A 20,321-nucleotide genomic window follows, 5' to 3' on the forward strand; every position below is an offset into this window, starting at 1 on the left:
GCGTGTGTTTTTTTGTTTTTTTTTTAGAATTAGTATTTTCTATTTATGACAGAAATCTTCCAACATGGGTGAGCGCTCGCAAAAACCACTTTAGCGTCGGTAGGCTTGTTTTGCCCGAAAGCAAGACGCTCTCAGCAAATTGTTCCCAAAGGCTCCTCCCAACGTAGCCGGTCCTAATTGTTCGTTTATTTGAGGGGGGGGGGCGGACTGTGACGCCTCTCTGACATGATGACATCATCCAGACAGTCACACACGGACGGACTGCCGCGCGCTCAGATTCAGAGGAACTAGTTGTTGGAGCAGAGTGAGCGCGGACGCACCTCAGCACGCACACCTTCACCTGTCCGCCGCCGGGACCAGCCCGCGAGGATTTTCTCATAGATTTTAACCAACAGCCCGTCTTTTTAAAGGCACAGTGAGGGACACTTGAACCAACAGCATCTGTCGGACCCCTGCTTTGTCCTGCAGGCAAACAAGTTGTTTTTTTTTTTCCTCTCTTTTCCTGCCGGTGTCAGACTGAGATCTCAGACAGAAACTGCTCCACATCTGAAGCTCTGGTTTCAGTCTTATCGCTGATATCGGAGAGATTCCGCGTCTGGTTCCATTAAAAAAACAAAAAAAAAACAAAAAACAAAAAACAGGACGGTAATCAGCCATGGCGAGACATGACGGCCGAAAGTGGCACGACTGCACAAAAATGATCGGACTGCTCTGCTTGGTGGCGTCGATACTTACAAAACAAGGTAGGAAATTATCACTTATCTGAAGGGGGGTATTACCTACAGCTGCCTTTCATTTCAAATTAGTTTTTTTTTTTTTTTTTAAAGATTAATGAAGCCGGAGACTAATTCTCCTGCCACCTGTCTGTCTGGGCGGTGACAGGAGCAGAAAATCCGGCAGGTGGTTCCGTCGCTCGCGAGTTTTTTTTTTTTTTTTAAATATATATATATATATATATTTTTTTTTTTTTTTTTTTTTTTTGTGGAAGCCCAAACTTGAATTAGGTTTGTTTCCTTTAAAACGATACCGAGTCGCTTTATCCTCTTTCCTCATTCTTTCGTCCCAGCTGTATCGCTCTTTGACTCGAGTTTCGGTCCCACACTCACACGCCATGTTTAGTTTCCCTAAGGTGTGGCTGTGGAGCAAGGTGTTTTCCGCAGGTGCCTGACCGGGCCCCTACGCTGCTGTCCCCGGCTTTCTGAACTCCATGTCCCCTAAAGGCCGTGCCCTCCCCTTTCCGCAGCCCCCCCAGTCCCACATCATCTCCTGTTAGTCACAGTTCAGTAGAGCAAAATGGGTCTAGACACAGCTCTTAATGTACAAACAGAAAACTGAGCTCCAGCATCCGAAACTCGACCATTTATGCTGAAGACAGGCTGCTTAAACCTAAAAGCCGTGCTGCCTCTCAAATATAAAACCTCCCATGGAGGCCTGCGCTTTCAAAGGAGTAGCCATTACGAAGGGAGAGGTAACAGGCCTCTCCTGCCTGCTGGCTGGTTTCAACAGGTTAATTATTCTGGTGTTGGAGATCAGGTTCCAGTTTCAGTGAGCCCAGAAATGACAGTAAACTCTCCTGGTATGCAGTCAACCCATTAACATATGAATGTGTGCTGCACGAAACCAGTTCAACATTTTCTCCCTGCTGCTCCCGTGCAGGACCTGCTATTTGTTTTGTGTTGTAATTGGGTCAAGAATGTAGGACTAGAGGAAACTACCATGACCCCCCCCCCCCCACCTCCACCAAGCACAGCACCAGTATACATTTTCAGTCGTGAAGGTACTGTAATGTAGTCAACTTGTGGTGTTTTAATCACCACTCAATAAGCACCGCTGCTCCTTTGACTTATTCATGCAGTGGATCTTTTTTGTCCAATTTCATTTTACATAACATGAAGTGCTCTTAGGGGAGGGAGGGGAGGCAAAACAAAAGGCTTTACATATTTATGAGTGAAGAAAAACTCAAGCCTTAACCAGTACAAGCAAAAATGCTGCTCCTAGTTTTCTTTCATTTCAGTTATTTATTTATTTATTTATTTATTTTTTATTTTTTTCCCAAACCAAACCTCTGGCTTCCGATTGAGCAAAAAGTTAAGATATTGAACTGCAACTAAACTAAACTGCAACTGCTGCAGGAACAAAACTTTTTCATATTTATTTTTTTGTTTCCCATTTTGCGTCTTTAGCACCATCTTGTACTTTCAAGTCTGTCAAATAGGAGACATTTAATATGCTGAGCTATAATGTAAAAAAAAAAAAATAAAGTTTGAGTTTGTGATTTTAATCAATGCCAGTTTCTGTGGCTCCACAAAAGTATTAGATAATAGTAGATGGCAGGTGGGGGTCCAGTGTAAGCTCTGAAATTACACTGAATTAGCCCTCTTTCCCTACTCCCAAAATTAAGGTTGTAAGGGTGGGTTAGGAAGGCTTGGCCCATTACCATGGAGACATTTTATTTTTATTGGAAGAAGGGTGGGCTTGTGAGGGGGAGTTTGGGTGGGGGGTGAAAGGCTATGGGAGCATTGTTTTTATGGCTGAGTAAGCCATCTGTGTGCAGGGGGTGCCTGGCTGGCTTGCTGCCTGAGGAACTGGTGGGCATGCAGGGTCAGGACCAGGGGAGGACTGCTGCTTCCTGCAAACAAACGAATGTTTTTCTGTTTGTACCTGAACACACAAAGCAAAGCTACTTGGGATGCGGCGCTACTCTTGATGGTTCTCGCGAGCTTGGAGGAAACAGGTGGCTTTCCATCAGCCTGCTGCATTACGTTGGGCTACGTGGCCAGGATTGGCTAGAAACATACAAGGCAGCAACTGAGTAAGACAGGCAACGCCCCACCTCCCCTCTTTCCCAGTCACCACTCACCACCTCCCTCTTTCCCGCCAACCATCACTCCCTCCCCCACGTCTGCTGTCGAGTACATACAGGGGCCTTGTTGTGATCTTGTTTTGTTTTGTTTTCAGCTATCTTGCATTCTCTCCTGTCCAGCGCTTTTGTTTGGGTGACTGCAGTCATTGACTTATTCAAATATTTTCTCTCTCCCTGTCTCCCAGCCTCTGTTTGTACCCAAGGCCATGCTGTCTATGACAATAAAGACATGCAGACAGACAGAAAATAAAGCGCATGAGAACTCGCTATGGTCTGTACCCATGGCCATAGGATTCTTACCTATCACTGCTGGTTTTGCCCTGCTGAAATTGTGTGTTTTGCATCACTCTGTGGTTATACAAGTTCCCGATGTAATTACCTGTGAAACACTGGAAAATTTCCAGCATTTCCACAATTCCCCGCCACCCCACAGAACGGCACATATTCAAAGTATTAGTTCTCACTGTTTCCCCACACACATGCTGTGAGAACAGAGTAGTTCTGCCAAGTCCAGGACCATTCATCAGTACGGCACCGAAAGAGCATCACACTGTCTATTAACTGATGGATCATGAGAAACATTTATTTATTTTTTTCTAGCCTAATGGAAGAAGGAAAAAGTAAGGCCTCCGTATCTCATTAGTCTCCTGGAATGAGGGGCTTCAGTCTGGTTTTTTTTTTTTTTTTTTTCTTAATGGCTGCCGTGGTTAGCTCCTATCATTATGTAAATGAGCTGTCCTTGCCCCTTTGCACTGGCCTTGTAAATGTCAGTAGGATTTTGAAAAGGTCAGGTCTGTGTGTCCATGTATGTAAGAAAGTCTTGTTCTTAGTTGGTAATTATGTACCAGGAGCCTTTGTGTTTAATTGACACATCAACCCCCGGTTTGTTGAATCAGACATAAAAGTATGCTTTAATTCCTGGCTTAATGGAGGCTGACAGTGATACCAAGTGTACTAAGTATGTGTCTTTGAATGGACACTGTGTGGCAAGTGTGCCTCTATTAATTTTGAATAATTAAGTTACAGAATGACTGAAGCAAATATTTGGCATTTCACCAAATGAGCCTAGTGATTTAGACAGCTTTCTATTATTACGTGTTATTTCACCAGGTAGGCAATTGAAAAAAGTGATTTCAGCTCAGTGACAGTATTTAATGGCTGCCTAGAAATGAAGTGCCTCTTATTGAACAATAAAGTAGCAATGGATGGAAAGCTTTTTAATAGATGTATTGAAAACATTTCAGGTAGAGGCTCTTTTTATTTTAAAAACCCTTTTTATATGGAAGCTATATAGATTGAAATGATGTTGATCCTCAACTTACAAGGTTTTGGATACAAATAATTTTTGATAGATGAGTTTCAGTGAAATTACTTTGTTCTGTAGGCTTTTCATTACCAATAACCGGAATCACCAAGGATCCATCAAGTTTATTGTTGACTTGGTACATATTATAAGATGGGGAAGATGCATCTGGAAAGAGGAAGTCGATGAGCATGAGTCACTGCATTTTGTTGCATTTGAGGCTGTGTTATTGTAGTACAAGCACAACTGAGTGCACACACCCACACATAGATACGGATAATGATGAATCAGGGAAGTGACCTGAGGCTCCACCGGAAGTCAGATGACATTCCAATAATTGGGAGGAGCTGTCACATTGCTGGATGACAGTGTGTGTGTTCATTGTTTTCTTCAGGAAGTGGTGTGTATCATCTTCATCAGCAACGCTGTTATCTTCAGCAGACATCAGATCTGAGGGCACCCTTTTTAATTAATTTTTTTTTTTTTTTTAAATCACCCCCTGCTCATTTAAACGATTCTCTGTCAGGACTCTTTTCCTGTAACATCTAAGTAATGATAGTGGCTTTGCTGTTAAGAGACCCAAAGCCAGTAGCTGTGAGGAGGGTCCATCCCCATGTCAAATGTCCCCCCTACTGCCCTTCGCCTACATGTGCATGCTGGGTTGATGGTGGCCCGTGTCGAGGCCACACTGACAGCCCCCCACTGGGATGTTTGTGTTTAGCTCCCTGGGTTGCCAGACTGCTGGAGCCGATCCCATCTGATCCAAAGGAAAATGAGCTGAAATCCTCCTCTTAGAAGGAATGCCAAATGTAATTAATATAAATTGGGCAGCTGAGGGGTTTCCAAAATACAACAGCGCTCGGGTTCATGATATTCTTGGCAGAGTTATTGGGCTAAACTGTTATCTACATCAAATCTGTGCATTAGCTCACACGCTGACATGATTTCTCCAGAGAAACTATGCCATAACGATGTCTAACCACCCACATGCTTCAAGATAATGGAGTGTTTTAGGACTGTACTATTTGCTGAAATAGCATGCCAGAGCTTATCTCGTGTTTAAAAAAAAAAAAAAAAAATGCTACAAGGCATGTGGTTTACTCTATTTTTCAGTCACACACATATTTCCACACCATTAGTCAAGATACCTTTTGCCAAATTTGTATTTCCCTATCCCTAACAAATCCCAAATGAAATTTAGGGAGATCCAGGTCATGCCCGTTCCAGTTTATTTGATGTGGAGAATGAGTAGTAACTCCAATTGGAAATTCAACTGAAAGGCAGCCAAACTCTTTAAAATAAAAATCCTCTTAATTAACTTCACTTGGGAAATGGGTGTCTCTGCAACCCCTGCTGCAGTAAAATCACTGAGGAGGAGCAGCAGCGAAAGAGGAACAGAGGGGATGTGTGGGGAGTTCGAGGACGCCGACGTTTTTAAATTCCACACTGCAGCTTTTTGGCAGCGGGGATGAAGGAGGACGTTTCAAAAAACGGTGAGGGAGTCAACTAGGGAGGCCAAGAATTATCAGCTCATTTGTAATTTGGTCGCACCGCCCTCTCATCTTCATTCTCCTCTCTTGAAGCAAAGAGGCTTCCTGTGTGGACGGTCAAAGACTGCTTACACTAACCTTTCTCTTTTTATTATAGTTACCTGACCTGTTTCCTCTTGCTACCATGTCTCTCCTTTCTTCTGTCTTTGTCACAGTCTTTTATTTCTGAAACCCTCCCTGTTGTGCACTCACCTCTGTGCAACTAAGCACTGAGGCCTTTGACTGTGTCCTCCTCAGCTTGTCCATACATACGCATAAACAAAGTGGCTCATTAGCAGTCACCTTAATGTGTCTAAATGGAGTTTGTGAGGTGGAAGGTGGTTTGCGTTATTGATCCAATATTGAATAGTGAATGATGCAGTGCCCTTATGTGATATTGAAAACATTTAGGGCTCGCTCTGTCGGTATGACAGCAACATGAAGCATCACTCTCTCTCCTCCTCCTCTGCTAATCCCTCTGTGTCCTCTCAGTTGGTTTGTGAAATGCCAAGCTGTTTTTGCTGTTACTCAAACCAAAATTACTTCACATTGAACACATTTTGTTCCTTTTCATCAACGTGTATTTTGTAACATTGCAGCCCTTTTGTTATGAAGACATGCTGCATCCTCGTCACATCCGACTTTGACAAGGTCATGTCAAATTTACACTTATCAGAGGCAGTGGACAGGCTGGCTACAGGAGGAAACTGAATTTATCGTGGCAGGACTCTGCAGACTTGCTCCTCAAAAACCTTCTACACATCAACAGCTGTCACTTCAGCGAACCTTCCTTGTGGTCCCAGATTTATCTGAGAGAAAGGTAGTTACAAACTGTAATAACAAGAAATGCAGTATTTTTACAGATATCAACTTAGAAATATATGAGATAAGAAAATGTCATCACAGAGATCATGCACCTCAGATTTATTTTTCATGGAAGCATACAGAGTATTCTTGTATTTCACAAGCTGTGTTTTGTTATGATCCTGCAACTCTATCTTGCCGTTGATATCAGCGCTATCTATTGTTTCACTTGTTGGTTTAAAAATGTGGTGCCATGTTATGCTGATAAACAAGCAGTGCAGTCGTCATTAGTCCCCAGAGCCTTGAAATGGCAGGAGCATATAAATCCTCTCCTGAAGCAAACAGCATATTAAGGTCAAATAGAGGCAGCAGGTTTATTCAGTTGTCAGCCCAGTGTTTTGTCAACAAGGTGTGCCAGAGTTTGTTGGGTGTAGCTCCTCAGGGAGAGCTGGTCCTTCTTGGTTGGACCAATTTGTCTTACCGGTCTTCCGAACTGATTGCCTGTTCTCTGATCAGCCACTTGCCCCTCCCTGTCTTGTCGCATTTGTGTTTTTCCTTCCCCTTTGACTCATTCGTTCTTGGATCTTCCTGTCTTTCTCCATGTTCTTTTCCTAATGCTCCATGTTTCTCTTCTCTGTAATTTGTTTCACATAATTGATCCATCTGTTTAGTAAACTGCTGACCTCCTACCCCCACTTTAGCTCTGTTCCATATCCCTTCTTTCTCTGATCTTAGTCATCTCTCTCTCTCACTTCTTCTGTAATTGCAATGTCTGTTGCTTTTCCTCTTAATCTCCCACCCTCTTCTCATTTTTCCTGCAGCTTTCCTCTTCTTTCTATCCTGCTTTCAGTCCTCCAGATGTCTCTTCTACCTATGTCAGAGTGGGAGTTCTTCTTAAGCCCATCAAACTACCTTTTGCTACTTCCCCTCTCCTTCTCTCTTTTGTAACCTTTGCTCTCCCTACAGACATTTGTATTACAGGCATCTGTACCTTCCTGCCTCCCTTAATGAGGTGTTCTGCCATTTTTTTTTTTTCTTCCACGTATCAATCATTCTCTCAGTTTCTGTCGCTCTGTCCCTGCCTCTGTTGTAAACTTGTCCTCTTCTCCCTCTTTCTCCTCTAATGGCCAAAAATACCTCCCACTCCATTTTTTTTGAAGGTTAAGTTGCTATGACACTTTTACAGTGTTTCACCCCTCCCCAACCCCTTCTGTGATTATCTCACCCGCCTCTCCTTTGCCCAGGCTGCAGAACAACGCGCATCACCACCAACTCCCTCACATGCAAACGCACACTGCATGTGCTGAGCACCAGTGTACGCTACAGACACATGCACACAGTTCTCAGGAATACTGGATTGATTTGATGGTTGAATCACTTGATTACTGTACAGAGGACAGGAAAGGAGAAGTGACAGAACTAAATCAGGCAAGCGAGTGAGCTGAGGTAAGACAGGAGGGTAGGGGGGGAGAATGGAAACAGATGCAGGATTTTATTTCATTTCAGCAGAGCTAACCTGTCAAGCAGTGCTGGGATCAGCCTGACAATGTCCACTCCCCTGCTGTTAGATGCTGTCACACGCTCGTCTCCCCCGCAGGCAGTAACTAGGCCGGTAATACAGCTTGACTCATCTAACAAGAATCTCACACTGAAGTTGAAATGGGATTACAGAAGAGTTAGTTCCCAGTGTAGAGTTTAATACAATCCAACACAGTAGCTGAAAAGTAGCTTCAAGATGCTTACTTTTCACTTTTGGTGAGTTTCTGTTGGATTCAAACTATGTATTTTATGTTTGTTGTATGTAAATGTACATAACAAGTAATCTACACTTGGCCTTAAATCAGACTGGAGACAGGAGTAGCTAAATATCATTGGTATCTCAATATTTCTGTACTTTTTCCAAATATAGCCATGCTACAACACTTTACCATTTAATCAGTAAACATTTTTTTCACAATATTCCCAGTTTTTCTGAAAAAATTACAATTGTTGAAATTGTTGAAGGACAGTTAACGGTAACAGATATGTTTTGGCTGATTCTGTCGCTGTACACTCTGATTTCATATACATTTGAACAAGGATAATTTGCCATTCAACAATGGCAACCTTGACGCATGTTTTAAGTCCAGGCAGTCAACTGGATGCTGCTCGACAGAATGATACACTTGGTGTTGCTGAATACAGAGACTCTATTGTTCTCAGCCCAAGCTTTAGATACCCTCCTCCTTCTTCCATCTCCCAGAATCATCCCCTGCCCTTCCCCCTAATCCAGGTGATCTGAGACAGACCGTTGAAAAGGCCCTCTATTGTCCTCACTCCCCCTTTCCTTTGCTCCCTGTGCACCACACCTGTATCAATGGACAGAGCTGTCTTTGAGTAGAGACCCTAGAGGGACAATAGCTCTATGAAAAGAGATGATTGGGTAGTTTCTCTTGAAATGAAGGCTGATGGATATACTTTTTGTTGCAGTGGACCAGTGGTGCCTTTTTAACAAGTTTTCTAGCTAGCCAAGGCCATCATATTCTTCACATTGTTGTGCACAAGTACACGTTTTCCAGTTAATATGCAACACATTTATTCTGTGTATGTATCACACTCTCTTGCTACTTGGCTACTGTTTTGCCTTTCTATCTTGGCCTCTTTAGGAAGAGCCAGAAGGGAGGGGAGAGGATGAGAGAAGAGCGGGAAAGATGGAGCAAGACAGAGTGTCTTTTCTGCTGACTAGTGCTTGTCGCTGAGGCCCTCTGGCTGTGTGCATGCTCCCTCAGGTTGCTTGGAACCTTCTCCTGAATACCTCTTCCTTTTTTTAAAAGCTTTTAAAGGAAACACTTTAACCACTTACTTCTGTCCCTTTTTTCCCTTTCCCCCCCAATTTCCTCCTCTTGCAACTAGCTGGCAGGCGATTCGTGCACCAGTGATTCATGAATTTATCTCCACCACAACACAGTCATGCAGGGTGAACGCACGAGTGTGTGTGCTGACTGAGCGACAGAAGACACCAGCATGCTGGGGGGAAAGGTAAAAAGGGAGAAGGAGAGAGAAAGAATGTGCTGTGATGCCAGCCTTGATTAGAGCAGTAGCACTGGTTGTTTAAACACACTTTTAAATAGACACAGCCTCAGGATGATTTGAGGGGGGTGAGGTTGTTGTTGTTGGGGAGGGGGATAGGATGAGGATGTAGTTCCTCTGTTTGTGTAAGCTAACACAAGTGCTCTGAGTTCTGGTCCCTTAGGCTTCACCTTCTAACTTTCTTTTGTTCATTAGTTTCTCATCTTCTGTCCTTTTCCTCCACTGCCTCCCTCTCCATTTCTTTCTTCACTTTTGACATAGAATTGCTTTATCTGGCATGTATTATTGATGTCCTCCATGGATGTTTTTCATCTGTCCTTCTCCTCTGCGTTCTTTTACATGACTCGCTCTTGTTCGTCTGCTCATTTGGCTGTCGTCCCTGTGCCAGTCAGTTCCCTTCCTCTCTTCCAATTTGTCTCTCCTACTCATTCCTTCCAGATGACCCCCCCCCTTCACTTCCTCCTCACCTCAGCCCATTGTGAGTTTGTTCTCTGCAGTGCCCCACTTACCCCTCCTCCTTTATCTACTCTCCTTTTTCCTCTCTGAACCTGACTTGGCCTGCTTGTCCCAGGTTTGAGTGGCTTACTTTGATTTCCTCTGCCTGCTCACTCTTTTCCTTGCTCCACCTCTTTTTCCTGTTGTGTATTTACACAGAGAGTTGGAGGAAGGGTTGTCAGGATAGATTGATGGATGGCAAAGAGGCCATCGTTGGGGTGGATCTGGGCATTTGATGGACACTACTGTCAGTCAGGATTCCACTTAAAGTATTGGCTGCTTCATTATTGTAAAAAGGTCCTTCTGTGGAAGACTTGCTGACGGTACAAATACACTAACCACGGAGCGCTCAGTCATATCCCTGCTGCACTCTTGCATCCATAGATGTAACATTGTTCCCATAATGCAGTCTCCGCCACACTGCAGGTCTGACCTTTTTTGGGGGGGGCGCCTTTGTGGATGACTTAATTAAGCAGTGTCAACATGTGACAAGCTGAGCTTAGTTGCATTAGAAGAATTAATATGCACAGCGTAGGTGGGAGCCTGTCCATGATCATCTAATGCTTATAGCTACTCTATCCCCTGTGCTCATCTTGGGAAGCCAAAACGCCCTGAGCCAGTTATCTCAGACGCCATCAGGGCTAATGTTGGACTGCCTTTTTTTCCCCACAGTAGTTGGTTTTAAGTTGTATAATCTCCAGTGGTACTAGATTCATTTGTCAAGTATAATGAATGCACATGAGTTTTTACTTGGTCATTTACAGCTGGCACTGGGGTTAATCAGCGCTGAGAGAATCGAAAAGTGGCTATGGTGTCTTAGTTAGGCCAGTCTGATTAGATATTTAATCAATAATTCAATAATTTGGATTTTGATGGACGTCTTAAACCTTGATTATTTATATATTTATATATATATATATATATCTCACATTCATTCATTCATCTTATTTATGTGTAAATCCATTGTACGTAATCTGGTGATTTAGAGCTTTACATCCTGTCATAAGGTGGTGATGGCAATTTAATTGGAAACTGTGATATGGGAGGCAAAATAGAGAGATTGGAGTCATGGTGACAGACAAACAGCACAACATGCAAAAAAATTGAGACAAAGAACCTTACATTGTAAAAAGTATTTTTCTGGTACTACTGTGTATGTGCATTAGCAGTTACAAGAGGGAGTGCAGCTGCCTACTGTGATATATATCAAAACAAGTACAGGTCAGCACAGTGAGCCTCTTGCCTGAGATGTTACAGACCATACAGACTGAAATATTACAGCTCTACTCTGGCTCAAATGATAAATTGTTGAAAGAGTAGAACTTTAGTTTAAGTGCTGTTTGACTTATGCATTTTTCACTTTCAGTTGGTAAACACTAGCTGCTTGTGTTAACTCATTATTAAACCCTTTTCTTTAGCAATGCACTAAGCTGTGCAGTATCTCTGCCACATCAGTATGTATGGTATGTGCATGGTAGCTTCTCATTTTGTGATGATTTGTTCCCTCTTTGTGTCTTATGTGATTATAAGCAGAACCTCTTTGGGTTTGGACTCTTATGTCTACACAGCAAGAAATCCGTTTAGACTTTAGGAGATAGTTTGGGTTATATTTTCCAGTTCTAACTTTTTAAATGTCTGTTTTTATGTGAAGCAGTTTGAGTTTCCCCTGGGTATGAAATATGCTACATAAATAAAGCTGCCTTGCACGTGCTTTGCAAGTTTTTTTATACTATACTGAACAATTGATGGAGAAATAACTGTCAAATTGAGTGATTATCAAAAAATAATTGTTAATTGCAGACCAAAAGATATAATTATTTTCATAATGAAAGCGTGGGACTTGTATTCATGCAGATACTAGAACTAACAAATACAATATTGGGGGAGACGTGTGTTTAACAGCTGTACTCTTCAACTGAGAGGCTGTATAGACGACTGATTAATTGCATGCATTGGTCGGTCTAGCACAAAATCATTAGGTCACCTAACAGTTGACAAACCTCATTTGCAGTGAGTCTGTAATAGCAGCAGAGACCAGAGAAAAAGGGGAGACATCATGTGAATGGCATGAGATGAGGTGGGATGAGCATGAAGAAAAGGCGAGTGCAAGCAGCGCTGTTAGAGGTAAATGTATGTTGGCAGTAGCTAAAGGGTAGAAAACAGTGAGCACAACAGGGAGAGCAGAGAGAAGCCTGTTAGTAAAACATCAGTGGTAGTAATGAGACACAGGTGCAGCCCATGGAAGCACATCCCCTATCAGAGAGAATGATGGGAGGGCTGGAAAGTAGTCAGAGCGTTACTGTAGAGTTACAAGACAGAACACTCAATGCAACATATCACTTTGATAGAACATTATTACTTATTAGCATTCCCACCCCCGCAGGAGCTCTTCAACAATCACCCGAAAACAGTAGGCACCCTGGGGAGGAGTCATTGCTCTGAGAGCCCAGACGTTTTCTGACTCGCCATGTATTTGCATCTAGTGTGTAGTTGGAGAGGAAAAAAAAAATCAGAAGTGCAGCATATTAGACACAAGCATGACATGCAGCAACGTTTAAAGAATAATTCCAGGGCTTTGTTTCTAGTTCATCATCTGTGATCATTCCGTTTAGACTTGGTTTTCAAACATATGCTAATTAATGAGGAGCTGGGAAAAGCCAGAGCTTTGCAACTGATTTCAGCACTTGATTGTTAATGAACTTCTGTTTGGGTTGGCTGGCTAAAAACAGAAAGTGGTAGATTAGTTAGAAAAGCTGCTTCAAAAATTGGTGAGTAGAAAATATAATCAGTATGGAAGGAGATGCAAGGAGGGCCATGGGGAAAATGTAAGGTGACAGATTGCGATAGAAACGAGGGACATGAACAGAGGCAGAAGACAAAAGAAGGCCACGAACTGCAAAGGAAAAGGTGTGAAGACAGTGTCAGGGGTATCGAATCAAACGGATGAGCACGAGGATGTGAGAAGCAGATACACACTCCTGGCTCCAGGCAAGGAGGAGGGGACTACTGCTGCTTCTATACTTGTTTTTCTTCAGAAACTTTGAGATCAGTGAAAGGCACAAAGCAGGTAGATTGAAGAAGGGAGGAATCCCCACAGTGAGCGAATGTGTGCGGGCGTGCAGTGTCAAGAGGGCAAACTGTGATCCTGTGTGTGTGTGTGTGTGTGTGTGAGAGGTTTGTTTGAATGTTACACATCAGAGAGAGTAAGAGAATAGCCTTTGTTTTCAGCCAATACTGAGTGAGTAAATATTTTGGAAGGGCATGCTGTGTTGTTAAATTGTGCTTTCATGCAGCAGGGGTGACAGTGGAGGAGGGAGCAATAAGAGGAAGGAGATGGCAAGCTTAAGGAAACTGTGAAGCGGCAGCTATGCTTATTTCACCATGCCGAGATGTGAACACAAACTGAGCTTTGTCCTGAGCCCAGGCTAACTAATGTTAGAGCTAGCTGTGAGACCTCGGATAGATGCTAAGCATAAACTGCTTTGCTCTTTCCCCTTCATTTGCTGCCAAATTACATCGCTTACTCTGCTATGGGGTTGCCCTCGCTGCCAGTGGCTGCTATCATGAATGAACAATGTGTACTTCTCAGGGTCCCTACCTCTCCACAGTGTGCCTCTCCACAGGCTGAAGGTGTTCACTACAGGACATGAAGCTGGGCATAAGATGATATTCAAGCTGCAGCAGGCTTGTTGGAGCTATGTTTGACACGTCCCATTTTTCTACCTTGGGAATGGGCCGTGAGTAAGAGTAAACACGTGATGTGCACATATATGTGTGACCTTCACACAGCCCCTGTGGTGTTGTGCATGTTTTTTTTTTCTTCTTCTTTTTTTAAATCTATTGTGTTAAGGAGGCACGCTGGGTTGAGGGATAAGAGGGGTCATTCATTCATTCATCTACCACACACACACAATACACACGCGCACACACACACACACCTCCCTCACAGGCCTTTCATCTTGACTCTCACAGACTTCTCTTGTTCTATCAGTCTTGCTGAAGAGAGAGAAGGGGGAAAGAGATGGAGGAAGGATGTCATGGAAAGGCTGAGGAGGGGATTACTTAAGGGGATAGAAGGAAGATGGCAACAAGTGATTTTTAGTTTCCTGTTCACTGCAAAGCTGTCTACCAACCTCAACACCTCAATGTAGTCAAACAGTAGCAAAGTGTTTCTCAACCCACCATCTCTTTAATTGTATCCTCCTCATTTCATCCTCTTACAACCTCAGTTTAACCCCCAATTCAAGCAAACCCACTCTCCTCCACTCTTTTTCTGTCCATCCATCGCCCTTCCTGGGGCTTGCCTCAGTGGGTGTGTTCTAGTCTGTCTGTTAGCTGATGACTCCACTTGGAGCAGATGTGATGCTCAGCAGCTGTTGCTCAGCCCTGCAGCTATCCTCTCCCACACCCCATCCCCTTCACATCTCTGTCTGGTTTCTTTCTCCAATGTCTCTTGTGTTCTTATTTATGTCTCTTTTTTTTGTTGTTGTTCTCTGCAATGTAGTTGCTCAGCTGTAAATTGGTGAATTTAATTGTGCTCTCACATCTCTTTGTCTTCTCTGACCAGTCTTGCCAATTTGTTTCACTTTCCAGCCTCCCTAATGCAGCTGTTAATTTTCAAAGCATATTAAGATTTTTGTCATAACAATAAATATGGGATCTCTGTGTGTGTTTGTCTGCCACATGAATGCCAACTGTCACACTGTAATCATGTGTAACAAATTCTGCCTTTGGGTGGCAGTTTTTCAGAGGGCAGAGGGACGGCACTGTTTCGACAGAAATGCGAATGATTGTGTGTTGGTTTTCCATTGTTGCTGTTGTTTATCCTCCCAGTCACACAACACTATTCAAAGCCAGGCCCAGAACCTGAATTGGAATATCTATGTTTAGCTTCATGTTATGACATATGGAAACAAAATGGTGATTTGGACACTAGAAAAATTATGAAGCCTGTTTTATTTAGGCTAATTCCCATCAGCGGCGTGAGCTGCTTCAGATAGACTTTTTAGAATCTTTATTGGCTGTCCCTGTGTTCATTTCCACTCTCTCTGTGTCTCTGCCTCCATCTCTGGGAGGGTTGGCAGCTAAACTGAGCATCCTCTGACAGGTGCCCTCTTGTTGAGATTAGAAGAGAAGAGTTAGAGAAGGAGGGGGCGGGTTCACGTCACTTTGATGACTTCAGCCTGGAGGAATCTGTTTCTGGACCGGCGTGCAGTTTTATCTGTGTGGCTCTGTCGGAGCATGCGTGTGCAAGTATGTTTGTGTGTGTGTATGCTATATCTGTAATTGGTTGCTGCAACCATTGCTGTAGCAATGCTAGCAGCTTGGCCTCTGATCTTGTGGAAATCTGGGATCAGTGTGGCAGATCCGCCTGCTAATCAGCACTCAGGGCTTGTGCACAGGAATGTCAACCTGCGCTCCGCTCTGAAGGCTGGAATATCACAGTGCTCTGGATTTAACCGCTCCAGAAATCCCTTAATGGGAAACGCTACATGCAGTCTAATTTGAGGATGGTGAGATAAAACTTTGTGTGTGAGTTTGTTGTAATGATGGTCTCTGTGCGTGTCCTCTGCACATGACTGAAACGCTGATAAGAGATATTGAGTGCCACTTTGCCCCTGCGCTCTCAGATGATGAGATTACGAGGCCAGATCACCGGTGGCTCTCTTTGCTCTTTACCCTCTCTGGTCCTTCCTCTCTGTGACCAGAGAGTATTCACAGTGGCATACGGCACAGTGTCACAGGGAAACTCATAAAGGGGAATCATCAGTCATTCCTGGTTCCCCTTTGAGGTCTGCGCTAATTAGCTGGCGTCTGTGATTAGTTGGCTTGTGTTTGATCTGCTTCACTCTTCTGACTCTCTGTTGAAAAGGCTGCCTGCTTGTGCTGCGATTTGGCTGAGGTGCACCAAACACATTCAGGCAAACACAGAACGACACATAACAGACATAAAGATGTACACAGCAGCAGATCTTTTCCTGCCTTTTGGAGACACGGCAGGTGGCCTCATAGACACATAAGCATACACCAGCAATGACACACACACAGACACACACACATGTCTAATCAAATAAATGTGAGCTGAAGTCATAGCCAAACTAAAACAGGTACAGCTGTTAGTATTTCACTGCTTCATGCACAGAACTATGTTTACTTTCACTTAGAGACTTTCAGTCTGCCAATGAAATTCCCCCAAATAACCAGACCTTACACTGCTTAACAAAGCAACACTTGGTGTGGGTGGTTAACTGAAAAGTGGATTTACTTAACTTAAACCAGAGTGATTACAGCTGAAGATGGGTGAATTACAAATGTAATTAAATTTGTACAAATCCCCCTTTGCTCCCCTTTTGCATTCGGTCTCGATGGCAAAGCACAATGGGGTGTATCCATGCTGCATTTAATATGATACAAATAAGAGCAATTCTTTGGTGCGTGACAGAACACTGTCTAATTACACAAAGCTGGGATATTGAAGGACCCATCTGTCCTTGAAGCTTGCCAGTGGAGCATGGAGAGACCATCTCTGTTCCCAACCCCATATATCCATCCTTTACTTACCCAATCCTCTGTGTCACCCTGCCTTAAGGGGGTAGGTGGTAAACAAAGGCAGGTCCAACTTAATGTAACGACAGTTTGACAAGAGGTCAGCTGCAGCCTCTCGTGGGTGTGTGTTTGTGTTTGACTATTGCAAGTAGTTCCCATCTTTTGAGTCAGAGCAATCGTACTGTCATTGTTATTGCCGAGCCATTACAGGCTAAAACCAGCATTCAGGCTGCTATTGAAGAGAAACGTGATCCACTGTTGTTGGTTTTTCAGACAAGTAAAGCTATTTAGAACAAGACATTTTTTCCACAATTCAAACAATTATTGAAGCCCTATGCTACTGGCTGCAAACATTTTCTCGTGCCAATCAAAAACATTGGTTTTTGATACATTTTAGATTGTCATTAACCTCCTTTTGTTTCATAGATAATCCTCTTTTTCTTGACTGACTGACAGCAGAGCTTCCAATTGAATAACCACCCTCCTTTGCTTTCCATCATATAAGCTGACACCTGAGGATGCTGTGATGTTGTAATTTAAAAACAAAATCAATACTGCATTGTTGTCTTACTTTCAGGGATTGTCCTTTTTTTTTTTTTTTTTTTTTAATTTTATTTATTTTTTTGTCCGTTGTTGTTGCAATCTGTAGGGCTGAAACTAACCATTCATTTTATTATTGATTTAAAAAGTTTAATATTTACCACAAAGCCCCAGAGGTAGCATTGTGAAAATGAATAATTTCCTACATTTATGATATTTCAGCAATTGCTTGTTTTAGAGAATACAATAAACAAATGTTGAGCATTTGGGCTCCTCAAATAATCTCAATGGTTAAAAGATAATGAAATAGTTCCCATTAACTTTCTTTTGACTTTTTCAGCTTGACTGCTCAAATATAAAAATAAATACATATATATTTGCATATGCATCAAACATAATACTAGACAGGGTAAGAGAACTTCATTTTTCAACGAATCATCGGCCCAGTGAAGTGTTTGACAATTAATTAAGGCTTGCTGTGTTCACGGTCCTGAGTAAATGTTGACGGCAAGGAGCAAATACACCAACATGACTAGTCAGTAATTTTTTTTGCAATCTATCTATCTATCTATCTATATATATATATATATATATCTATATATATATATAGATATATATATATATAGATATATAGATATATATAGAGATATATATAGATATATATAGATATATAGATTGCAAATCTATATATAAAAAATAAATAAATAATAATAAAAAAAAAAAATATATATATATATATATTTTTTTTATTTATTTACTTTTTTAAAATGAGTAGTTTTGTTTTTGTATGATGTTAGTTCTTCCCTCTCTGTATTGTGCTTGATTGGTGCTCTTCTCCCAAGATGTCCTTCCTTACTCTTACCTTTTTCTGTGGCCATGTAGTTGGCCACTCATTTCTTTTCAGTGCATTTCATTTCATTTGCTCCTCCATTACAGACTGATTTGAGATGACACCTTCCCTTTGATCTTCCAGGGTGAACTTTACTCCTGTCTCTTTTTTCTTCTTGTTTGTCCATCCATTGGTTAGCATCATAACTATGCAGCATGTTTCTAAGGCAGGTTGTGCTAGTGATTGTCCATCCGATAATAATTAAAGTTGAATTTGACATTCATTGCAAAGGGATGAAACCGTGGAAGAGTCCATGGAAGAATAATCCTGAGTACTAACTGCATATATGATCCTGCTGTTTGGATCCTCCTCTGTTTTGACCTGATAGAAACTGCAGTCCTCATCTTCTTAGCCTGCTCCTCTGATTCATCCCGTCCCTGCCTGGTATCACCTTCCCCCCCCATCCTTTATGGCAGAACTGATGGGAGGCATGTGTTGAAGTGCAGAGTTTCATCTCACCTGCCTCCCATTGAGCCTTGGAGACAATGAGCAGTTCACCTTAGCCCTCAAGCCTCTCTCCAGACCTGTGGAAAAAAAACTCCAGCACACAATGCAGCTGTCTTAATACACAAAGCATGATTTCTTTCTTCTTTTAATTGGTTGCCTTACCTATTATCCTCTCCTCCTATATTTTGCCCTATTCTATGTTAACTAATTGTTCCCATTTCCCCATCATTACAGTGCTCATTTGTTTGAATCCAACAGCTGGTGGGTAACAGTTTGTTTTTTTGTTTTTTTTGTTTCCCCCCCCCCCCCCCCCCCCAAAATGTATCTAGACTAAGAAATTATCTATATGTATGATTTTTAAACTGTACACTAAAGTATTATAGTAATATGAATCGTAATCGTAATAAACCACAACCTTTGCTCCTATTCCAGTAATAATTTTTCAACAGGTTTAACTTTTTTCACAAATGTGGTTGTTGTATTTTGGTACATATTTGGCCTGTCCTATCAAATCACTCCCTCTAGACTTCTTTTGGGAATCCATCAGTCATTCAATCCAGCTGGTGGTTGTTTTGTGTCGTGATGGACACAGTCATCAGTTTGTTTGACCTTCTGTCTTCCATATGGTTGGCATTGATCTGGTAGCATGCTGTGTGATCTTCCTCACAGTGTTAATAGCCGTCTACTTCATATCACAGCACTGCATTTTAATCCTTTAATGTACAGTAGAAATTGGATTGGGCCTTCACCTCCTCACTTCTGAATGAGGTCCATGTTGGCAGCGTTCTTGACCAATGGGCTTGTCAGTTGCGAGCTGAGTGAAACGAACAGCTGGGAAATAACCCCCTCTCACCCCTCCTTCCCGTTCAAGGTGAACTAAAGGTGAACAGTGGATAGAAAAACCTGGAAACACAGCCTTGTTGTGGTCCGGAGGCAGGGTTGTCATGGAATTCCTCTCACTTTAACAGGCGACTTTTTAATTTGGGGAACGGATCACACCCAGCCTGAAATATCCTCCCTGACATCTCGGTAGACTCTCACATCCAAGTGTTGTTAGGGAGGCGAAAATAGGAGGCGTAATCACATTATGTTAACAACTGGCACACTGATGACTATAAACTCACAAGAGGAAAGATGAAGAGGTGGGCACGCACAGGCAGACATCTTGGGCATTTGCCGAAGTATTTGGCACTTTTCTCCAGCTGTGCACTTCTGACTTAACTTGCACCTTTTTAATTCATGGATATTTCTGAAGTAAAGTGATGCCAGACATTGGATGTGCGCACACACACACTCTAACAGAGTCATTTCAAGAGTGGTGTCAGGGATTTTTTTTTGGGGGGCGCGAGTTTGCTCTTAGATAAGGAGGTGCATGGGCTCAGCATGCATAATGGGGAATATATCGAGATATTACCTGGACACAGACCCCGAACCTGTTTGGAAAATGTTTTCTCAAAGACTCACATTTTCATTTTATGCTTACACACTGAGTGCAAATGTGTCACTATGGTCACCCTGCAGTAAAACCCAATATTACATGCAAGGCTAAAATAACATGCCCAGTACAATTATCATGGGGAGCGATGGCACATGGAACTTGAATGAAGTCGGACAGAAGAGGAACTAGCAAAGGAAAAAAACAAGAAGAGGATTAAAAAAAAACAAAAACGTAGTCCAGAAACAGTAGAATAAGCTAAGGGGATGAAAAGGATATATTTCAAAATGAAAAGACAGGACAGGGCTAAGTCATGGAGGCGGGGTGAGCAATGCAAAGAGAAGAGGGAGGTGTGGAGGTAGAATGGTGTGCAGGGGCCGAGCAGTCTAAGAAGAGCCAGG

The 20,321-nt window shown here is 42.5% G+C and overlaps 1 protein-coding gene across 3 annotated transcripts in view; it reads left to right on the forward strand.

Annotated features, from left to right (window-relative positions):
• Positions 1-271: 271 nt before the first annotated feature.
• The window catches only part of LOC115044779 (nectin-2), a 69,561-nt gene continuing 49,511 nt past the window's right edge, over positions 272-20,321 (forward strand). For 2 of the 3 annotated variants that reach the window (XM_029504026.1, XM_029504027.1), the window contains exon 1: positions 274-743. In XM_029504026.1, coding sequence (XP_029359886.1) covers positions 656-743 — 88 coding nt within the window. In that variant the 5' untranslated portion in view covers positions 274-655. Of the gene's footprint in view, positions 744-20,321 lie in introns of all 3 variants that reach the window. The other variant, XM_029504025.1, reaches the window with a different exon arrangement.

The sequence above is a fragment of the Echeneis naucrates genome, chromosome 6 (assembly GCF_900963305.1).
Source record: "Echeneis naucrates chromosome 6, fEcheNa1.1, whole genome shotgun sequence".
Lineage (NCBI taxonomy): Eukaryota > Metazoa > Chordata > Actinopteri > Carangiformes > Echeneidae > Echeneis > Echeneis naucrates.